The sequence below is a fragment of the Mirounga leonina genome, unplaced genomic scaffold (assembly GCF_011800145.1).
Source record: "Mirounga leonina isolate KUSES-001 unplaced genomic scaffold, KU_Mleo_1.0 Mir_176, whole genome shotgun sequence".
In the NCBI taxonomy this organism is placed as follows: Eukaryota; Metazoa; Chordata; class Mammalia; order Carnivora; family Phocidae; genus Mirounga; species Mirounga leonina.
In genome coordinates, this window is record NW_023270454.1 from 2,276,899 (window position 1) to 2,296,638 (window position 19,740).

Below are 19,740 nucleotides of genomic sequence, written 5' to 3' on the forward strand. Positions count from 1 at the left end.
GGCTCAGTCGTTAGGCGTCTGCCTAGTCCCCTGCCTAGGCCTCCCAGTTTTGCCTCCTGGGATGGAGCCCCTTGTCAGGCTCCCTGCTCAGTGGGGAGTCTGCTTCTCCCTCTCCCACTGCCACATCTACCCTCTAGGCCATCTGTAAGGTGCAGACATTAGGTGGATCCTGAAACAGAAAAGGGACATGAGTGGGAAACTGGTGAAATCCCAGGGTCATGATCTCAGGGTCCTGGGATTGAGCCCCATATCGGGCTCCCTGTTCCGCGGGGAGCCTGCTTCTCCCTCTCCCACTCCCCCTGCTTGTGTTCCCTCTCTCGCTGTGTCTCTCTCTGTCAAATAAATAAAAATAAAAATCTTAAAAAAAAAAAAAAGGTGTAGACAAAGCACTGGACTTGGAACCAGATGCCCAGCCACAGCTCACTGGCTGGCTCTGTGCCCCTGGATGAGTTGTGGGCCTCAGTTTCCTCATCTGTAGACTAGGCTCATAATAGACCTTCTTCCATAGAGTTGTTGGGGAGTTGAGACATCACAGGAGGAGCTCTGTAGACTGTCCAGTGAGGGTCACCGTGACCAGGCAGCCCAGCCCTGGGGGGGGGGGGGGGCGAGCCCTCCTGGCCACAGCACTTGGTGCGGCCTTGCAAAGGCCCACTGTCATGACAAATGCCTACAGGACTGCCACACAACTATACTCTCAGGAATTCCAGCCACACCAGCCTGGCCTCCTCAGGCCCCTCTCGCATCAGGAATTGACTGCAAGTTCCCTGGGGGCAGGGCCCTGTGTTACGTGGTGGGGCATCCCTGTCGGGCCCACAAGCTTTTGAGGCACTTGCTAAACACTGCTGACCCAACCCTATCCAAGACCCCTCTCCTCCCGAACGCTGGAACTCACGGGCCGAGAGTCGGGCCCCAGGGACTGCAAAGCAACTTGTCAACGTATTTGCTGTGGCGTGTGTGTTTCCGCACGTTGGTTTTCACATCTGTGAAGTGGGGACAGCGTTGGTCCCAGACTCCTTTCTGCCTCCCAGGGATGATTTGAGGGAGAATGAGGTCATGTCTGGCAGGGCTGTGAGAGCCTCAGAGGCAGCCTAAGATAAACACCAGACTGCCTGGAAGAGCAGACTGCAGCAAACCACCGCCCCACTCCCCCATTATCACTGGGAAAAGCTCTCCTCCCCTGTTAAGTGGACCTAATCACCCTTGTGGTGAGGAGCACACGAGGCAACAGGAAAGCCCCTTGTAAACTGAGAAGGGCTGCACAGGCAGAGGGCCCTCAAGACAGTGTACCCGGCCCTTCTGAGTGCCGAGGGAAACAAGAGAAAGTAGGCTTTCTCAAGGCATCGGGTGGAAGACAGCACACACCACACTGAGACAGCAGAGCCCTAAGACCCACAGGAAAAGCTGAGGGAGGAAAGGGGGCTGAAGGAGAAGCCTCCAGAACCAGAAACAAAGAAAGTTCTCTGTTAAAGTTTGCTCTGCATCCCCCATTCCCAGAGAGGGTGGAGCATCAGCGGGTGGGGGCGGCTGCGCAGCATGGTGGATAAGGGTGGCCAAACTGGTAGACGTCCTAGTACAGTACTCCCAGCACCCACGGGAGCAAAGCCGGAGGCAGCCATTTCTGAGCACGTGGACACACATGCGCGGGAAGGCAATGTAGGCAGCCTTGGAAACAGGGCCAGGGATGGGCAGGCAGGGTGGAGCAAGGGCGTCTGTGACTCTAGAGGCCTCTACGGAATAAGGAACGCCGTCCCCTTGCAAAGCAGGGCGGTGAGGAGGGCAGTAGCCCAAGGTACAGGGAGGGGGAGGTTTGGCTGAGCCCGTGCCCTGCCACTAGCTTGCTGAATGACCTCGGGGGAGCCACATCTACCCTCTAGGCCATCTGTAAGGTGCAGACATAAGGTGGATCCTGAAACAGAAAAGGGACATGAGTGGGAAACTGGTGAAATCCCAGTAAACTCTGTTGCTTGGTTAATAGTGTATGGATAATGATTTCTTGTTTTGATTACTGTGTCATCTTTGTATAAGATGTTAACATGAGAGGAAGTGGGAGGAAGGGTAATCAGGAACTTTACTATATTTGTGACATGACTGTAAATCTAAAATCATTTCAAAATCAAAAGTCTAAAAATGTACTTTATAAGAAAAGAGAGGGGCGCCTGGGTGGCTCAGTTGGTTAAGCATCTGCCTTCGGCTCAGGGTCCTGGGATGGAGCCCCTTGTCAGGCTCCCTGCTCAGTGGGGAGTCTGCTTCTCCCTCTCCCACTGCCCCTCCCCCACGATTGTGCGCGTGCGCACTCTCTCAAATAAAAATAAAATCTTCAAAAAAAAAAAAAAAGGAAAAGAGAAAAAGTTAGCACTGGTTGTCCACATGCTGGAGTCACTCCCAGCTCTGAGAGTTGCACTTTAGTGACATGTGGGCCAGTGAGAGGGGCGGGAACAGAAGGTGGACAGTGGGGATGCTGGGAGAAGCAGAGGCCCCAAGGGCAGCACCAGACTGGGGGTGAGCCAGCTGAGCTTCCACAAGGAAGAGGGCCACCAGGTGCCCCCAGGCGTCTCAGGGTCAGTCCCCACCTGGACTGGCTTCCTGCCCAGGGCCAGTCCTGGAACATTTGGTCCACCTGCTGTTTACAAGAGTCAGACCCAATATGCCCTTGAGGGTGCTGTGGCCTGTCATGAGATGGGAGGCAGGGCAGAGAGGCCTGTGGAGAAGAGAGAGGCCCGGTGACTGGGCCACCTCTGTCTTTCCACAGGAAGGACCCTGTGTTTGGGGTTCTAGGGTGACATTAGGACACAGCTATATAAGGGGAAATGTACGTAGGGAAGAGTCACTCGGTGCCACTTGGAACATGATCAGCTATAAAGTGTCCTTGTTGGAAGGAGGACAGAGAGGACAGCAAGCCCATCTGCAAAGTCCATTAAGGGCTGAGACTAATGTAAAGGAGGCTCTAGTCAGGAAGCTTGGTTCAAACCCCAATTCTGCCTCTAAACCTGCTGTGACCTTGAGTGACTCACTTAACCCCAGCCTGCCTCTCTCCTCTTCTGTAAAATATAAAAAAATATAAAAATGTCTACCTCAAAATCATGAAAAGGGGTTAAATAAGATGGGTTAAATGAAAACAGTTGCAGAATAAAGTGTAGGAGCTCCTTGATTTTCTTTTTTCTCTATCCCATGAGAATATGAAAATAACCTAGCTCTGCAAACAATGAAGAAACCGGATTTTTTTTTCTTTCAAATGAGGAATGGTTATATGAATCACAGCAAAGCCACAGAAGGGAACACAAACAGCCATTTAAAATGGAAGTTAGGTAGCAACACAGAAAATGACCACAATACAGTGTTAAAAGGAGGAAACCGAGTACAAAACACACCAACTCAGTCATGTATAAAACAGCTCCTTGGAGAAAATACGAGGAAATACACCAAAATGCTAATAGTGGTTGGGTTGGGGGTGAGTGGAGGTGAGCTTACAGGTGACTTTTTCCTATTTTCTGAAAGTATATTAGATTTATAATAAAAAATTTTTATTTCATAAAAAAAACATTCCCCAAACCATTGCAGGAACAGTTAGGTATCCCAAGAGTCGGAGCATGCTGGCGCTACGATGTACAAGGGCAGGCGGGCAGGCAGAGCCACGCAGAGGGCCCTGGGGTTGGGGAGCAGCGAGCCAGTCCCTGGGCAGTGGGCCTGGGGCCGGCCGCGGGCACTGAAGGCAGATGGCTAGGCAAGAGCTCTTCTGGGCCGCACTCCCAGAGCTCCAGGTCGGGCCAGACAGGAGAGCTGGGGTAGCCTGCAGTTCCGGGCAGCCTGGGGCCCCCAGATCTCTGTAGCCCCAGTGTGCACAGGAAGGCTGAACCCTGGGGCTCTGCCTTGTCTGCTGTCTGCTGTTGGGAGCATCTTCAGGGCCCAGCCCCTGGAAGATTCCATCTGCTCCTCAGTGGGAAGGAAGGACCCAGGCCCCAGGAAGAGGAGCAGGCCCGGGTGTTTGAGGTCCCTGTCATGGCGCCCCCCAACCCCACTCCACTTCCTTGTCTCCCCTCCCTCCCCAGTCCCTGTGGCCCTGCCACTCCAGCAGCATTCACAAAACAACAGCCTTTAATGGAAACCATGAAGGAGGGAGGTGAGAAGGGGCAGCAGGGACAGGGCATCACCCATATCATTTCCTCCAGCCAAGCCTGGGCAGTCTCCTGATGTCGCCCCCCCACCCCCACGCTTCACTGTTGTCTGGCAAAAGGGCAGGATTTCGGCGGCCCCTTGTCCAGCATGCCTGCAGCGCGAAGGGCCACCCTGGAGCCCAGTGAAGATGTGGGTGGCGTAAGCAGAGCTCGGGCAACAGGTGGGACAGTAGGGGATGAGGCAGCAGAAGAAGGTGTTGCTTAAGCCAGAACGATTCCCGAGGTCCCCCAAGGAAGGGCTGTTTGTCTCTTGGGTTCAGGGGGCAGGGGTCAGAGGGAGTCATTCACCCCCACTGTGGGCCTGGTACCGTGGAGAGGGATGCAGGGACGGAGCAGGTGCCAGCCTGTGAAGGGCAGTTGTGAGCTTCGATGGCACTGTGGTTGTTGGCTTTAGGGCCCAGGTTGGGGTGGGGAACAGGGTGCTCTGCCTGTGCCCAGAGTGGAGCTTGAGGGATTGAGCAAAAGTTCCCAAGTCCCCCAGCGTCATTCTCTGCTGAAGCTGTGCCGGGACTGAGCACCTGATCTACCTGCCCCCCAACCTACCCCAGACACTCAGGGTCCCCCTATTTAGCCTCCTGTAATGTTCCCACAGACAGCTTCACTGCTTGGAACACAGCCCAGTCCATCTAGAAGAAAGAGAAAGGACAAGGTGTTTACAATCACATTCCGGGGCTCTTCCCACCCAGAATGCCCCTCCTGGGCCCAGGCTGGCCACTTGCTCGGCACAGAGTGGATTTGCTGTGCCATCCCAGCCACCCTCCTGGCCAGCGTCACACTCACCTGGGCATAAAGCAGGCGGCGGTCAGGGGACAGGCTGGGTCCCTGGTGGCAGAGCTGAGCAGAGAGGGCAGAGGTCTCCGGGGACAGGAAGTGCTGAGTGACACTCACAGTGCTTACCAGGCCCTGCACCTGTGCCAGAGGGGAGGTGGACAGAGGGTCAGTGGAGACTCGGGCTCACGCATCCTCCCCCTGCCCCTCTTGTCCCCGAGGTCTACATCCCATAACCACCCCCACCCAGCTCTCAGAGAGCCGAGGCCCTGGATCCAGCACTAGGCACCTCAAAGGGCATGGCCAAAACTAGGCCCACGGGAGGCCAGAGAGGGCACAGGCAGGGTGAGCATCCGAGGACACGAAGCCCAGCAGGGCTAAGGTGACTTCCGGACCACTCAGCCTCTCCTCCCCTTACAGTGGGGTGGGACTTGCTGCCCTGCCCAGCGCTCAGGGCACTGGGAGGGGCGAGGCCAGGGGGGTCCGCCGGAGCACTGTGGTGTCTGCTCTGGCCGCTTCGCATGGTCTGAGCGCTCTGCAGAGCCCTTGGCCTGCTGGGGAAGCACCTGGTGGGGAGCCCCGGCAGGCACCAGCACGGCCTCTCCAGGGGCCTGCAGCAGGGTCCAGCAGTTCACGCCCCACTCCTCCCGCAGGCGCCGCCGCAGCCCTGCATCCAGGTAGCAGTAGCCCGGGGTGCCAGGCTCCAGGTTGCCTGCTCCGGCCGGGCACACCTCAAGGAAGAGAAGGGGGAATGAGCAAGGGGGGGAAACGAGGAAAGGGCTGCAGGATGGGGCACAGACTTCCCAAAGGCCAGAGGCGCAAAGGCCAAGAGCTGAAGTGGTCAAATCTTGAGGGCAGGTGGGGGCGGCCATAGGGGCGGGAGAAAGGGCTAGGTGGTGAGGGGCTGGGGCTGCTCAGGTCGGAGATTTGGCTGGAAAGATGTAGAGGACAGAATTAGGGGCTCCAAGGCTGGGGGTCTAAAGCCCCACTTTTCTTGGGGCTAGATGCCTTAAATAGCCTCTGTGTCCCTGGCCCTGGACCCCTTTCTCCAAAAACCCAGAAAGATATCCTGCATGATCCCAACTCATAAACTGTCTATACCAGGAGCTCTTAACCTGGAGTCCTGTGAATGTCCTGCATTGTGTGCTAAATTGTAGGCCACTAGATAGCTCTATGTCCCTGGGGAGACCATCTAAAGCATCAATCAGATTAATCTAAGAACCCAGATCCAGCAAAAGCCACACAGAAGCTCTGATGCACCGTGGATGTACACGCTTGCCTGCCAGGCTGAGGTCTCCAAAGCAAGCGTGGCTATGGGGGAGGGGGAACCTTCATCAGCCCAACCAGAGTGGGGAGCTCCTTGGGCAGACAGGGATTCATGGGAGCCAGAGAAGGAGATGCCCAGGGAGTACCTGCAGAGGTGAATGCTAGTGTCATGCTCCACCTGGCCGCCAGCCAAATCCACCCCTTCAGTAGGACCTCAGCAATTGTCCCTGGGCTTAGGACTCAGGGTTCCAAGACCGGGCCATGGGGAAAGGGGAGGCTGGTGAGCCAGCCTGGACCCTAGGGTGGCCCCAGGCAGGTGCCAAGGCTCTTTTGCCCTCAGAATCCATCCTGGAGCTAGATCAGTGTTTCCCAGGCCACCCAGTGAGAATATGCCCCTCCAACCTTCTCCGTGAATCATCAGGTTTGGCCATATGAGACTGCCTAGAGCCACCACACCCAGACTAGATGAGGCCATCTGTGTATGAAGGTATGCTTCTGTCTGCTTCCTTCGGCGTGTTCCAGCATCTGTGTGTACATTTACAGATCTCTGTGTGTTTGTCAATGTGTCTGTAGATATGCATGCCTGTGGGCAGGATGGTGGTGGTGGACAGCCAATACCTACATGTCTGTCTGTGTGTGTGTTGGTGTGTGTCTTTAGCAGGGGTGACACTTGGAGGATGGCTTTTTCCCAGGACAATCAGGTTTCAGCTGGACTTTAGAACCCCTGGGCCTGCCCTAACCTTAACACTGGCCTTCCACCTCCCCGGCCCCCTGGAGCTTCCTGCCTCCTGCTTATCCCCTCATCTTCTCCTTCCCTGCCCCTTGTCTTGGTCCATTCTTTCCCACCTACCATGCTGCCTCCCTCAGCCCTCACTTGCTAGCACCCCAAAGAGCATCTCCTCATTAGCTGTAGATCACGGGGAGGGGTAGCTGCAGGAGGGCATCTCAGATGGGCTTCCCTTCGCCCTCTGCCACCTGGAGCCCTTGCAGGGGAGTCTGTCTGCCCCCAGGAGAAAGAGGGCTATGACCCGGTCTCAGGTTTCAGCTCTACCACTCAGCCTCAGTTTACTCATCTGCAAAATGGGAAAGTAGCAGTGCCTGCCACACAGGTGGTTGTGACAATTAACCGAGATCATGTACCCAAAGCCCTTACACAATGCCTAGCCTGCAAAAGCTCCTGCTCTCATTTCATCTCTCAGTCCCTGCTCACTCCCTGCTCTTTCTGTGTTCCCCACCACGCAACTCATAAGGTCCCAATCTGCCTTCTCTGAGTGAGTCAAGGTCGTCCAGCTCACCTGGGGCGTGGGGAGAGTGAGCACATGGGGCACACACAATAGGGAGAGCTTCGGGGGGCTGGGAGTCCCTACTTCTAGGGAGCACGAGGGCAGCGCAGGGGAAGGGGAGGGCTCCCAGCTCTTTCCTCACCATCTGGAGAAAGCGGCGGATGCGCTGAGCGTCCTGTGCCCGGAACACGTGCCAGACAGTGCTGACCTGGCTGCCTGGAGACCAGAGCCCCTCCCCGTCCAGGCCTGAGAGGAAGTCTGTGGAAGAAAAATAGCTCGGGGGGGCCCGGGGCTTGGGGGGAGAAACAGCATGTCAAAATCTACGGACTGTCCGACCCCTGCCTCTGGCCCAGGACCCACCTTTCTGTGCCCGGTGCCAGGTAGGCGGTGGGGTCTCAGCGCGTACCAGGACGCTGACCAGGTCGGTCACCTCCACACAGAGATTCTTGGTCCCCAGGTGCCCACGGTGTGGGCTCACACCTACACGGAAGCAGAGAAGAGACCAGCGGGTCACGGGCCCCAGGATTTCGGCACAGACATGCCTGTGCCCAGAGGTAATAGGCATGGGATCAGGGGCTGGGCAGGAGTGGAGTGGGCACTCACCATAGGCGGCCCACAGCTGGGGCTCCAGTGGACGCAGGGCGGGGCCAGGTGGGAGGTAGGAAGCCAAGTTGAGTTTCCCATGGCGGGCACAGTACTCAGGGAGGGGCAGGCTGGCAGCCAGGTTCTCCATCCTGGAGGGGGCGGGGTCATGCCCAGCAGACTCAACCCAGGTACCCGAGATCCCCTCAAAGCCCACCACTACTGGGGTCACTCCCAGAGGCAAGAGGGTCACGGGGTGGGGGGCCAGGGGCTGGTCAGAGTCTAGGCAGGTACTATGCTACTATACACACCTGCTGGTGTCCTCGTCCCCCAGAGCTCTGTGCAGGAGGAGGATGGAGCCCTCGTCTGACTTTGGGCGAACTAAGGGAGGAGACATGCCATTGGCCTGGGGGAAGAACCTCCTTGCCCAGAGGACCCGGGCCCTGTGGCAGCAAGAGGGTCTAGCTTCTGCCCTGGGCTCTGCTTCCAGCTCCCCCCCTAGGGTCACCATGGGACTCTGCTGCCACTTGGCTCAGCCTCCCAGCTCCCCCTGCCCCACATCAGGGACACTTACTTTCAGGCCGGGAGAATCCCTCCCAGAACGTTGCACTGTGGAGGCTTGTGGGCTGGGGAGGCCCAAGGGGGGTCAGTGCCTGCACCTGGCCTCCAAGTGCCCCAAGAGCTTCGGTCCCCCACAGGTTGCCTTGCAATGTCCTCTGAATCCCTGACACCAACACGGGCTGTAGTGAGGAAAGGCAGAGGGATGCAGGGAGAACGACCGGATGGGCAGCCCCCTTGGCCAGGCCGGGGCATGTTGTAGGCAACACGAGACCCACGTGGGGACCAACCCTGCTGCCCACTCCAGGTGACGGGCCAGGTCTCCCTAGGCCTCGAATGAAGGCTCTGAGGGTAAGCGAGGCCGGGAGAACTGGGAGTCAAGAGGCAAGGAGCCTCACCTGGCCCTGCCTCCAGTGCTCCTGGAAGACATGGAAGCCTCTCTGAGGCCTGGGCTCCTGCAGCCACAGCAGAGCTCCGGGAGGAGGCAGCCGGGGCCGCACTGGCGAGAGGGGCAGGCCCAGGCCTTTGCGCAGTCCTGGCCCGGCCCGCAGCCCCGGCCCCAGGGCTTTCTCCTGGATCTTCCTTTCCACCACCTGCGCGATGATGCTGTCCAGGATGTTGGTGATGCGGTCGTCCTGTGTGGACGGAAGGCCGGAGGAGCAGGAGGACTCAGGACCTGCCTAACCCCACAGGGAGGGCCAGCCCAGCCTGTGTCCCCAGGGCCCCCAGGCCTCCCTCTGTGCCCTTGCTCACGCTGGGCAAGGCAGGAGTGACCGGGGCAAAGGCCATGTGTATCCGCTCGTGCCCCAAGCAGAGTTTGACAGCAGTGGAGGCCAGCAGTTCACAGAGAGAGGGACAAGGTAGGGGCCTTCGGCTGGCACGGTCCTCTGCCGGGGTCTCAGTGGAGTCCGGGGTCTCTGGCAGGGAGGAAAATGGTGAGGGGCTTCCCCTTTCTCTCGAGGCTCCACTGCCCACAGGCTCTGCCCTCGTGTCCTGGCCAAGTCTCTCTCCTCACTGGCCCTGCCCGGCTCAGCTCTGCTCTGGAGGCGCTCACCTCCCACTGCCTGCCGGCAGCTTCCCAGACCTCTCTGGAGGAGAAGGAGGGGCTCACGATGGGGGTCTGACTGGAGAGGGGTGAGGGGACTTGTCCTAGATTTTATTTAGATTTATTTCCTCGGGAATGACTTGAGAAGAGTGATGGAGACCATGGGGGCACAGGATGGCTAAAGCCATTCCAGTCTGTCCTGGGAACGCCAACCCCGCGGCCCAACCTCCCTGCACAGTCTGAGCAAGGGCCAGGGGAGCTACTCACCCTCTTTGATGTGCTTGGTCCTGTTGGTGTCCCCATTGCAAGAAGACTGTGGAACTGGGGGAGTTTTCTCTGTCGACTCCTTCTGTTAAACCCATCCACCACCCCCCAACCCAACCAGAGATTTAAAAGCGGCAAACATAGCTCAATCCAATTCAACCCACAAGTATTAACAACAGACTAGAAAATTGTGTTTAGAGGGAGCAGAATGTTATGTGATATAACATTAGGTTGGAAAAAGTTGCTCATGGAATTCCATACACAGTATTGATCTAAAATGACAAAAATAGGCTGAACAAATATATAGACAAGTGACTGGAAAGACATACGTCAAATTGATAACGGTGGCATGATAGCCTATTGTTGTATTCTTCCTTATACTTGTTTGTATTTTCCATAATGGGTATGTACCAGTGTCTGGCACACAAAATGCATTCAATAAACTATTTCTTGAATGAATCATTTTTATAATAAAAGCATGAACTTTATAAAAACTTTGTAAAATGCATACTGAGTGCCTGCCATATGTTAAGAGCAGGACATAGGGAGAAGGTGGGCCCATACTCGGCCCGCAGGAGCCCATGCCTGGGGAGTGGAGAGACAGGGCCTGCCAGCGAGCAGCTCCGGCATGATGGGGCAAGTGCTAAGCTGCAACACACATGGAGTGGCAGGAGCTCTGAGCAAACAGAAAGGGAGGTGGGGCCGATGCTAGAGCTTGATCCATGGATCCTGATCCCCAGAGGAGTGTGAGAAATAGCTTGATTTTAGCCAGCGTCCATGTCCTTCATCCCCAACAAAAGACAAGGGCCAAACCCGCCCAGTAATTTCCAGACACACTGCCCAATCTTGGGGCCCTCACCGGCTAGTGCTGCCCAGCTTCTTACCTGCTGGCCCCCATCCCCAGAGGCCCACACTCGGGCATCAGCTTGGCAGGGGCAGTGCCCCCGGATGTCAAACTTGACCCAAATCTCGTGCATGGCGGTGCTCAATTCTGCCAAGGCTGTGAGTGGGGAGGGAAGATGGAGTTTGGTAGTGAGCGTGGACAGAAGGCCATCCCTGTGCTGCTTGGCCTCACCAAGCAGGAGGGCATGGGATTGGGCTGAGCCACATGCACATAGGACCCGCCCTCTGCACACCCCACCCCTCCAAGATGGCTCACCCTGGCTAGAAACGAATTGGGTGAGCATCAGGGAACTGGCAGTATGCCCGGCCTCTTGGGGACACTCCTCTGTGGACTCCTCCTGAGGGCCTGTGGGGTAGGAAGAAAGAAGCTGCAGGTCAGGAAACCAAGGTAACCACAGCTTAAGGTCAGAGAAGAAGGACAAGGGTATGATATCTAAATCAAGGGACTCGACAATCCATAAAACATGGGCTTCTGGGACACTTGAGTTTAAGAATAACATAGGATCCTTTGCTTGCCGAACGCAGAGTCTTTAAAATGCTGACATACATTGCCAGACTCCAAGATGATCTTGTAGAATACAGTGTTCTCAAACATTTCTGACCCTGGAACTCTTTTTGGCTACCTCTACTGGAACCCTGGGAAATTTTAAGCCCTCAGGTGACTGAGAAGGAAGAAGCTGAGAACCATGAAAAGAGTAAGACTTGGGATCACAAGGTCTGAGTCTAAATCCTGGACCCAACACTTACTAGCTGTGTGACCTTGAACAAATCACTTAACCTCTCTTGAGTTTTTCTTAACTGGAAAATGGAGGCAATATACCCACCTCACAGTGTTGTAAGGTTTAAAAAGGTACAAGCTGACAAAGTGGGAGGCATAGAGTAGGCACTCAACTTCTTTTAAGGGTGGGCAAGGACACAGGCGTGGCACTCTGATCTGGGGAGAGGGAAAAGTCTGCTCTAAGGGGCATTGAGCCGTGGTGGCTGAGGCTGGAGCTGGGGGCGGAGGGTTTCTTGGGGAAAGGCAGCCCAGAAATGGCCACAAACCTTAGAGCCGCCCTTTCGAGGCCCCCGTCCCTACCCTCCCGCCCTCAGCCCCCAGCTCCTTTCCTACCTGCTTTGTCCCTGGCCCTCCTAGCACCCGCCATGCGACCACAGGCCACACACAGCCGGTGGCTACAGTGGGGGCATTTCCAGTGGGTGTTGAAGAGTCCGCGGTGGCAGCGGCTGCAGCAGCGTGGAACGCCTTGGTTGTCCTCTGTCCTGGCGGGTCCCTGGCCTGTTGACCACGGGAGAGAACAGGGTCAGAGGAGGCTCAAGCCACAGTCCCTTCTGAGGACCTCCAGGCAGGGAGGGGGCAGAGCAGGAGCGGTTTCTGCTGTGGGGCCACCCTGGAAGGGAGACAGGCCCCTGACAAACAGGCTCTGTAAAGAACCTCCCCATAGCACTGTCTTCAGAACACCCTCCCTGGGACAGTGCAGGCCTCACCTCCCCAGTTCCTGCCCCAGGGATTTCCCCATCGGCCCTGAATTACCAATCCACACCATTTCCAACACAGTCCTCCACCCACCTCCCTCCATCCCGAGGTGCTGTCCCTTCAGCGGACTCTGTATACCAGAAGAGGGAACCTTAGGAGGCCACTCCTTCCCTCACCCACAGTTTCTGACTAAGCCCTCCTCGGTCAGTGGGAGAACGCCAGTGAGCATGCGTTCATTTACTCATGCTACAAACACCTTGCCCTGTGTGGGGCTGAGTGCTGGGGACGCAGAGCTGGTCAGGGCTCAGAGCTGCCCTCCCAGTGCTCACATTCCAAGAGGGGAGATGGGCCCATAAACACGGCAGTGATCATGACACCACAGGGTGGGTGCTGGAGTAGGAGAATGGGATAGAAGGACAAGGGTGGGGATAGTGGGGGCAGCAATACAAATGGGCCCCAAGTGATGAGTAAGTGTTCATTCATCGGGGAGAAAGGGAGGAGAAGGGCATTCCAGACAGAAGGAACAGAGAGTGCCAAGGCCCAAGGGGATGGACAAGCTGGGGTGAGCTGGGGAGGATGGGCCACCGGGTGATGTGGAGTGCTGGGAATCCAGGCTGAGGGAGTGGCAGGCTAGACTGGCTGAGGAGAGGGGGAGGGGGCTGGACTCTCTGGGACAAGAGGGAGCCACCAATGGGCCCCTACCCAGGTTGTAACCCTACTGCAGGGGTGTGCACACATTTTCAAATGCACACTTGGGGTTGTGGGAGGGCATAGGAGGGAGAGCCTGAAGCCAGAGGGACCGGCTGAATGCCTGGCACCCCACCAATCTTTTTACATCGGCCCAGACCCTACTAGCCTCCTAGGGCCATGAGCCTTGAACCGCAGGGAGGGCCCCCACCTTCCAATGCCCTTAAAGACACTTGGCACCTTGTCTTGTTTCCCCAGCAAACCCAGAAACTCTTAGGCAGCTGGACTGGACCAGGTTTCACACCCTCCCAACATCCCTCACCCTGGCAAGACTTCAGAACTCATGTCGACTAGGAGCCTAAGCTAGGAACAAGGGCAAAGCAGGCAGGAGCTCTCCTGAGTTAGTATCAGGATGGACAGTGCTAATGGGAGGGACGGCCCCGGGAGGGAGGGGCCCACACCCTGCAGGCCCCATGCTCCGTGTCAAAGCACAGTGACCACAGGATCCAGCCTTCCCCGGCTCCTGCCAGCGCCGTGGGTCCTGCTCACCTTCCCGCTGCGCCCAGGCCAGGGCTTCGCGCTCCCTCCGCAGCAGGCGGCATAGTCGGTCCCCCAAACCACTTAGCAGATGCTTGGCAAGGCCCTTGCTGAGCCAGGCCTCGGGGCCAGACCCTCCTCCCTCCTCCAAGCTGGCTGCTGAGTCTTCCTCCTGTGGCTGCTCCCCTCCCAGAGGCAATCTAGAGACAGGGCACAGGAAGGTAAGGAGGGAGCCCCGACTGGGAGGGTGCCGGGGGCACCCAGGGGCAACGGGCTCACCTCGGCACTTGCTGGGAGTGGCGGGCCAGCCCTCCCGCCTCTCCAGCTGCATGGGTACAGCTTTGGCATGGAGCCATGCCTGCCAGGGGAGCCGAACAAGATGTATCCTGAAGCCCTGGGTCCTGGAGGCTGGCCCTGCCATCTTGGGGTCCTGAGGAGACAATGAAGCTGGTCAGGAGTCCGGGCTTCCTGCGCTTACGTGAACCCCAGGACCTACCTTTAGCCCCCAGCCCACCCACATGCAGAGCCTGCTAGTCCCTAGGCCCCGGTCTACGAAGCCTGATTTGGAGCTAGTGAAAGTGACCCAGACAGCCAGAAACTTCACAAAATGGGCTGGGCGGAGAGCCGGAGAGTGCCCTGACAAGGCCTGAAGGCCGAGAGGAGAGGTCTGCTGTGCATGGCTGGAGCAGCTGGGACGATCATCCTGCCCCACATGCAAGATCCAGTCAGTGTAGACGTCATTTTATCTTTTTTTTTTTTTTTTTTTTAAGTAAGCTCTATGCCCCAACATGGGGCTTGAACTCGCAACCCTGAGATCAAGAGTTGCATGCTCCACTGACTGAGGCAGCCAGGCGCCCCTCAGTCAGTGCAGACTTTGGATAGCTCCACAGTGGGCTTGGTGATCCCGTTGGCCTCCTGTCTGCGTGAGGAGACAATCTGGCATGGGATGGAGGGTGCCGGAAGGTGAGAAGTCCGGAGAGTTTCAACACAGGCCACAGGTGCAGTAACCCAAGAAGGGAGAGGGGCCAACAGCTTCCCAGCCCCGGCAGAGGCCTGCGAGAGCACAGACAGACTGACGCCACGTGCGGGGGTGCCTGGGTGAGGCCACTGAGAGCTTCGATCCAGGCCCAGTGGTCCAGGAGGCTAAGAAACTGAAGTGACACTGAAGAGCTGAGACTGGGGCCGGCAGTGCTGGAATCACAGCGTGACAGAGGGTCCAGGATGCACCCAAAGTCCTACTACGGGCCAAGTCCAAACTGAGTTTCCATGACCCGGCTGGCCGAGGGAGGAGTTGTTCGTGCCTGGGGCAGGACAAGGGGTCCTTCAGGAGCGGTGGTCCCTCAGACGGGGCTATGTGGCACGATCACAAAGATGAATGTTTACTGAGTGTTTACTCAATACAGTGCCACGTATTCTTCAAAGCCCTTTCTGTGAATTATGCCATTTCATCTTGCGGCAGTCTTTACGAGGTGGATGCCATCTTTATCCCCATTTTATAGATGAAGAAACTGAGGCCCAGAGAGGTGAAGTAACTAGCCCAAGGTCACAAAGCCCCAGGCAGCAATGTCCGGACCCAGGCACTCCGACTCCAGAGCCCATGCTCTGAACCGTGTTGTGACATTGCCGCCAACACATCACGGCTTGGGACAAGGGCTGACCTTGTCAGGGGAGGCAGATGGAAGTAAGAAGCCGCTTGCTGGCAGGCTCTGGCCTGTAGATGCTAAGGAACTCCCAGAGAACCATCACACCCGGTGGGAAACCAGACCACTTGTGTGATCCCCTCCTAAAGGGCCTAACGACCCCACCTCCCCGCAGAGCCCCAGTCCTGGCTGCCCCCTCCCAGGTAAGGCCCCCTGCACCCTTACCTCTGTGGTCATCATGCTGCACGGCCTCCACCTTGTTCCCAAATGATGAGTCCAGCATCTCCTGCCGGCCTCTGGCCCCCTGCCCCACACTGCCTGGGAAAGGGTCGGGCGGGCGCTTGGCAGCTGGGCTTCCACCCACTCCCTGGACCTCAGGGCTGCTTGCCCTCTTGAGGGCCTGCAGCTGGGCAGAAGGGCTCTCCTCGTCCCCAGGGCAGCCACCGGGACACCCAAACTGCTCAGAGTGTCGTGTGAGCCATGTCTTCTTTAGCTTGGTGTGATGGCTGGGTGGGCAGGCCCTGGGACCAGAGGCCTTGTTCACTTCCTCGTTGGATTCACTGGGCCCGATGGTGCCGCCCTCCTGGCACTTCCCACAGGGGCCAAGACCTCCATCTCTAGCAGGTGGGTGAGATGAGCAACAGCCTCCCTGGGTGGTAGGAGGCCCAGGAGAGGGGCACCTTGATGTGGCTGATGGCCCCAGATGGTACCCAAGGCTCCCACCCCCCGGTACAGCCCAGACGTTGCCAAGAGTATGAACCAGGCCCGGGGGGCACGGGGACCAGGGGGTCCGGGGAGCAGAGTCCGGATGCCCCAGGAGGAATGGGCAAAGGTTCTGATGCCTGCCGACTCCTGCCTCTCCATCTCTCTGGTGGAATGAAGGTCGCTCCACTTCCCCAGTTCTCTGGAGATGCCCACCAGAGGCTAAGCCTAACAACCCAGGTTCTGCGGTTGCCAATGGTTCCTTTGCCAGCCTGAGGATGCTTGGATCCTTGTGGTAAAAGCCCTAAAGAGAGGAGAAGGGGTAGAGCTCGTGCTGACTTTGATCCCCAGTGCTTCAAAGGACGAGCAGAACTGCCGACCAGCAGGTGTGCACCTGTGTGGCCTTAAGGGTCAGGAAAACACTGAAGAACTCAATCCTGGTTTGCAGACCCTGCGCCCAAAGTGCCTCCCCACTGCCCTGCTTACCCCCCTCCCCCATCCCTCCCTGGGATTTCTCAGACCTCCGCACAAATCCAGCAACTAAAGGGTTAGTGCTTGTCACCACCAAAGGGCCCCTGAGGATCCATTTAGATTGTTTGATGATGAGTATCATACTGGTCTTAAAATAGTTTAAATCTTATTCCTGGGCGTGGGGGTGGGTTGCCGGGGGGGGGGGGGGGGGGGGGGGACAGGTGCCATAGACACAGGCCATGGGGACACCTGCACATCCCACTCCCAGATAGAGGGCCTTATCTGCCCCCTGAGCCCCGACCCCAGGACGAGACCAGTGTTCAGAGGCCGCAGTTCCCAGGGCCTTGTTCTGGGTGGACAATGAGTAAGCCAGTCCCTGAAATGGCCCAAAGGCAGGGAAGGCTCAGTGAGATGGAGCCGCTCAGAGGAGGAATTGCTTGGGGCTGACTCTGTCTGAGCTGACAGGCTCCTCTACTAGGGTGCTGTCTTATGTTTTCATCAGAACGGAAGAGCGGAGTGCTGTGGCCAGGCAGGGCTGCTTGAAAACACTGAGCTATCTTGTGCAGCCTAAGCCCCAGGTACCCTCTCTGCTCCAACACTCACCTTGCTGCCTAAGCCGAAGGCAGAGGGCTCTTTGGGCTGCCCCCCTGAGTACACCCAGGGGTGTGGGGCCAGGGGCCAGTCACATGGACGCTCTGGGGGCAGGCTGGACACTAGGTAGGGTGGCAAGCAGGTGGGCACCCAGAAGGGAGCTTGCTCGAGGATCTTGGTCTCCAGAAGGAAGGGGCAGTGCAAGGGCCGGAAGGCCACAGGGTCACTCTTGGGATGGCCACCATTATGCTCAGGAATCAGGGGGCCATAGCGAGGCGGGTACGCTGAGCCACAAAGTGCCAGTGGGTGGGTAAGCATTGCCTCCTTCCAGCGCAGCCCCTCCTTGCTACCCAGCCAGTTGGCCTTCCTCTCCCCATTGCGGGGACCTTCTCCCTCCACCAGTGGGAGCGTGTCCTTGGGGCTCTGGGGAATGCCAGGGGGAAACCAGGAGTCTGGGGTGCTTAGGACACCCCTCCAGAAGGGAGCAGGCTCTCCCAGGCACAGTGCACCCCGGCGCAGACCATCTCGAGGCAGGGTATCCGGCTCCTGTCCCAGGATGCCCTTCTCAGGGGCTGTCTTCTCCCAGGCTGCGGTGTCCTTCAGGAAGCTGGGCGTGCTCTCCATCACTCTCCTGCCCTCATGGGGCTCTCCCAGAGGGGGTCCCTGGAGCATAACCAACAAAGCATGAGCTTCTTAGGCACATGCCCCAAGCACCGTGACGCCTGGGGCAGAGCTGGGCACCGCCCTGGCAACACCAAGGCGGCTCAAACCAGTAAGGCAAGTGCCAGCCTACAGCTAGCCTCCACGCTGCCTGCCCACATGCAACTCGAAGGACCTGCCTGGGTGGGATACTCACGTGTGGGGAGGTCAGCCCTTGCCCCAAATGCCCAAGCCCACCTGGGCCAGAGCCCCTCAGCAGAGACCGCCATTTCTAGAATGATATGTCCTTGCATTTGCTGAGCCTGGATCCTGGGCACGAGCCACGGGGCAGGGCAAGGGGCGAGAACCCAAAAGTTGAGGTCGGTGGAAGGTACTGCATTAGAGGACAAGAAGGCAGGGTCCCGGCTTTGACTCAGCACCTGCTATGTGACCTTGGGCAAGTCATATCACTCCTCTGGGCCTCAGTGTGCCCTTGTGTAAAATCGGGTTTGGAAACTAGCAGTCTCAGAGGCCTCTTTCCACATTGCAGTCTGTGGGACCGGGGGTGCTGCTTGCCTACCCCCATCCCTCAGCCCCACTCAAGCTTGTAGGGGTGCAGGCAGGGTGGGCTGGAGTCACTGGGGAGAGCCGCCAGGCAGGGCTGCTGGCTGGCATCTCTCCCTACACTTGGGCAGTCCCTGGTGTGTCTCTTCCCAGCTCTCTGTGGTTTCTTGGCTTCCGAAGCAGAGTCCCAGGACAACTGCTGGGGGCTGAGATCTCCACCGCAGCCCCCAAGGGAAGGAGTGAGCCAGCACAGGAGAGGGGGATTAAGAGGCCTCAGCTGGGACGGGTCAAGCTGCTCGAGTCCAGCAGGCAGTGCCAGGGCCGCCAGCGGCCGCTGGTAACTGCAGCCTGGCAGGGGGAGGAAAGGAGGCGGGGAAAGCGGGCTGGGCCCCAGAGAGAGGCAAAGGAGGGAAAATTGAACGTGCGTGCAAAGGACCAGGGTGACAGGTGGCACCGGAGCCGCAGCGCTCCCCCAGCGCGGCCCCCTCGGCGGGCTGGATGAAGCCCCAGAAGGCCCAGGGAGCCGTGACAGAGGTCGCTCGGGTTTTCTGGGGCCACGGCTCCGTAGTGGCCCAGCCCCGTCGGGCATCCTAACTTGCAGACCTGTGGCGCCGCCCGGAGAAGCACAGGGAACTCACTCGCTGCGGGCGGCCCGGGCTCGGCTCAGAAATGCCCCGCTACGAGTGTCCCCAGAAGGCCCGCCCCTGGTGCCCCCTCTCGGCGCTTACCTGGGCTTCGCGGGCCGGGCGCGGCGCGGGCGGCGGCGGTCGTCTTGGCCGGCGCCGGGCGCCCGCTCCCCATGGGCCGGCTCCGGGGCCTCCCGGCCGGCGAGCGAGGACGCGTTCTCCCGCTCTCTGCTCAGCGCGCTCGCGTTCTCTTTCCCCCGGGGCGGCGGGGGCGCTCTAGGGCCGCAGGTTGGAGGGGTCGGATTCCGGGATCTGCAGGATGCGGCACACGGCGCGGATCGGCCGCACCAGCTTCTGGGCCGAGGCCGTGGGTTGCGCCATGGGACGCCGAGACTCCGTGCTGCGCCGCGGGGAGGGCCGGGCCGGGGCTAGGGAGCGGGTGCCCCCGGAAGGAGAGTGGGAGCCGGGCCGGGGGGAACGTGCGCCCCGGGTCGGAGATGGCCGAGTAGGGGTGGGGGGAAAGGCCGAGAGGCCGGGGGAGGGGATCGTGCCTGGAAGTGGGGGCCGATCCCGGGTCCCAGGAGAGAGGCACCGGCGAGGGCGCAGCACGGCGCAGCGCGGCTAATGGAGGGAGAGCGCGGCGGACAGCGCAGCAGGACCTCTCATCGCCATCGCCAGACGCGCAACTGAGAGTGGGGAAGCTGCTCCGCCGGTTTCCTCCTCCAGCACCCTGCGGGAAACAGGAGCCCGTGATTCGGCGGCCCCGCCTGGGCCTGCCCCCTCCCGGGCCCCGGGGGCTTCCGCCAACGCCCCGGCGATGCCACCGGCTGCGCACGGGGAGAATGAGCCCTTTGTTCCCCCCTCCCCCCCGCGGCACCCGGGCGCCTGCCGAGAGAGGCTCCCCCGGGGCAGCGTGCCAGCTTCCCAGCCGCCCCACCCTCCCGTGGGCCCGGCCCCGGAGCCTGGCA

At 58.8% G+C, this 19,740-nt stretch overlaps 1 protein-coding gene across 2 annotated transcripts; it reads right to left on the reverse strand.

Moving 5' to 3' along the window:
• Positions 1-3,528: 3,528 nt before the first annotated feature.
• On the reverse strand, positions 3,529-17,604 carry HR (HR lysine demethylase and nuclear receptor corepressor). 2 transcript variants are annotated; one of them, XM_035022515.1, is made up of 18 exons: positions 16,956-17,604; positions 15,405-16,185; positions 13,819-13,969; positions 13,552-13,739; positions 11,953-12,117; positions 11,098-11,187; positions 10,823-10,938; positions 9,942-10,020; positions 9,383-9,546; positions 9,028-9,264; positions 8,646-8,811; positions 8,383-8,452; positions 8,093-8,223; positions 7,850-7,969; positions 7,632-7,747; positions 5,507-5,671; positions 4,953-5,081; positions 3,529-4,798 (listed from the first exon to the last, which is right to left on the reverse strand). In XM_035022515.1, the coding sequence occupies exons 1-18, from the start codon at positions 17,565-17,567 to the stop codon at positions 4,736-4,738; spliced, it is 3,543 nt and encodes a 1,180-aa protein (XP_034878406.1). In that variant the 5' UTR covers positions 17,568-17,604; the 3' UTR covers positions 3,529-4,735. The 2 variants fall into 2 exon arrangements, with proteins under 2 accessions (XP_034878406.1, XP_034878405.1); XM_035022514.1 differs by having other exon boundaries at positions 9,942-10,023.
• Positions 17,605-19,740: the final 2,136 nt, after the last annotated feature.

Coding starts and splice junctions, on each gene's coding strand:
- HR (XM_035022514.1), bottom strand. CDS start 17,567: ATGGAGAGCACGCCCAGCTTCCTGAAGGACACCGCAGCCTGGGAGAAG. Junction 8,812..9,027: donor AGCACTGGAGGCAGGGCCAG/GTGAGGCTCCTT, acceptor TCCTCACTACAG/CCCGTGTTGGTGTCAGGGAT. Junction 5,672..7,631: donor TCCGCCGCTTTCTCCAGATG/GTGAGGAAAGAG, acceptor CTCTTCCTTGAG/GTGTGCCCGGCCGGAGCAGG.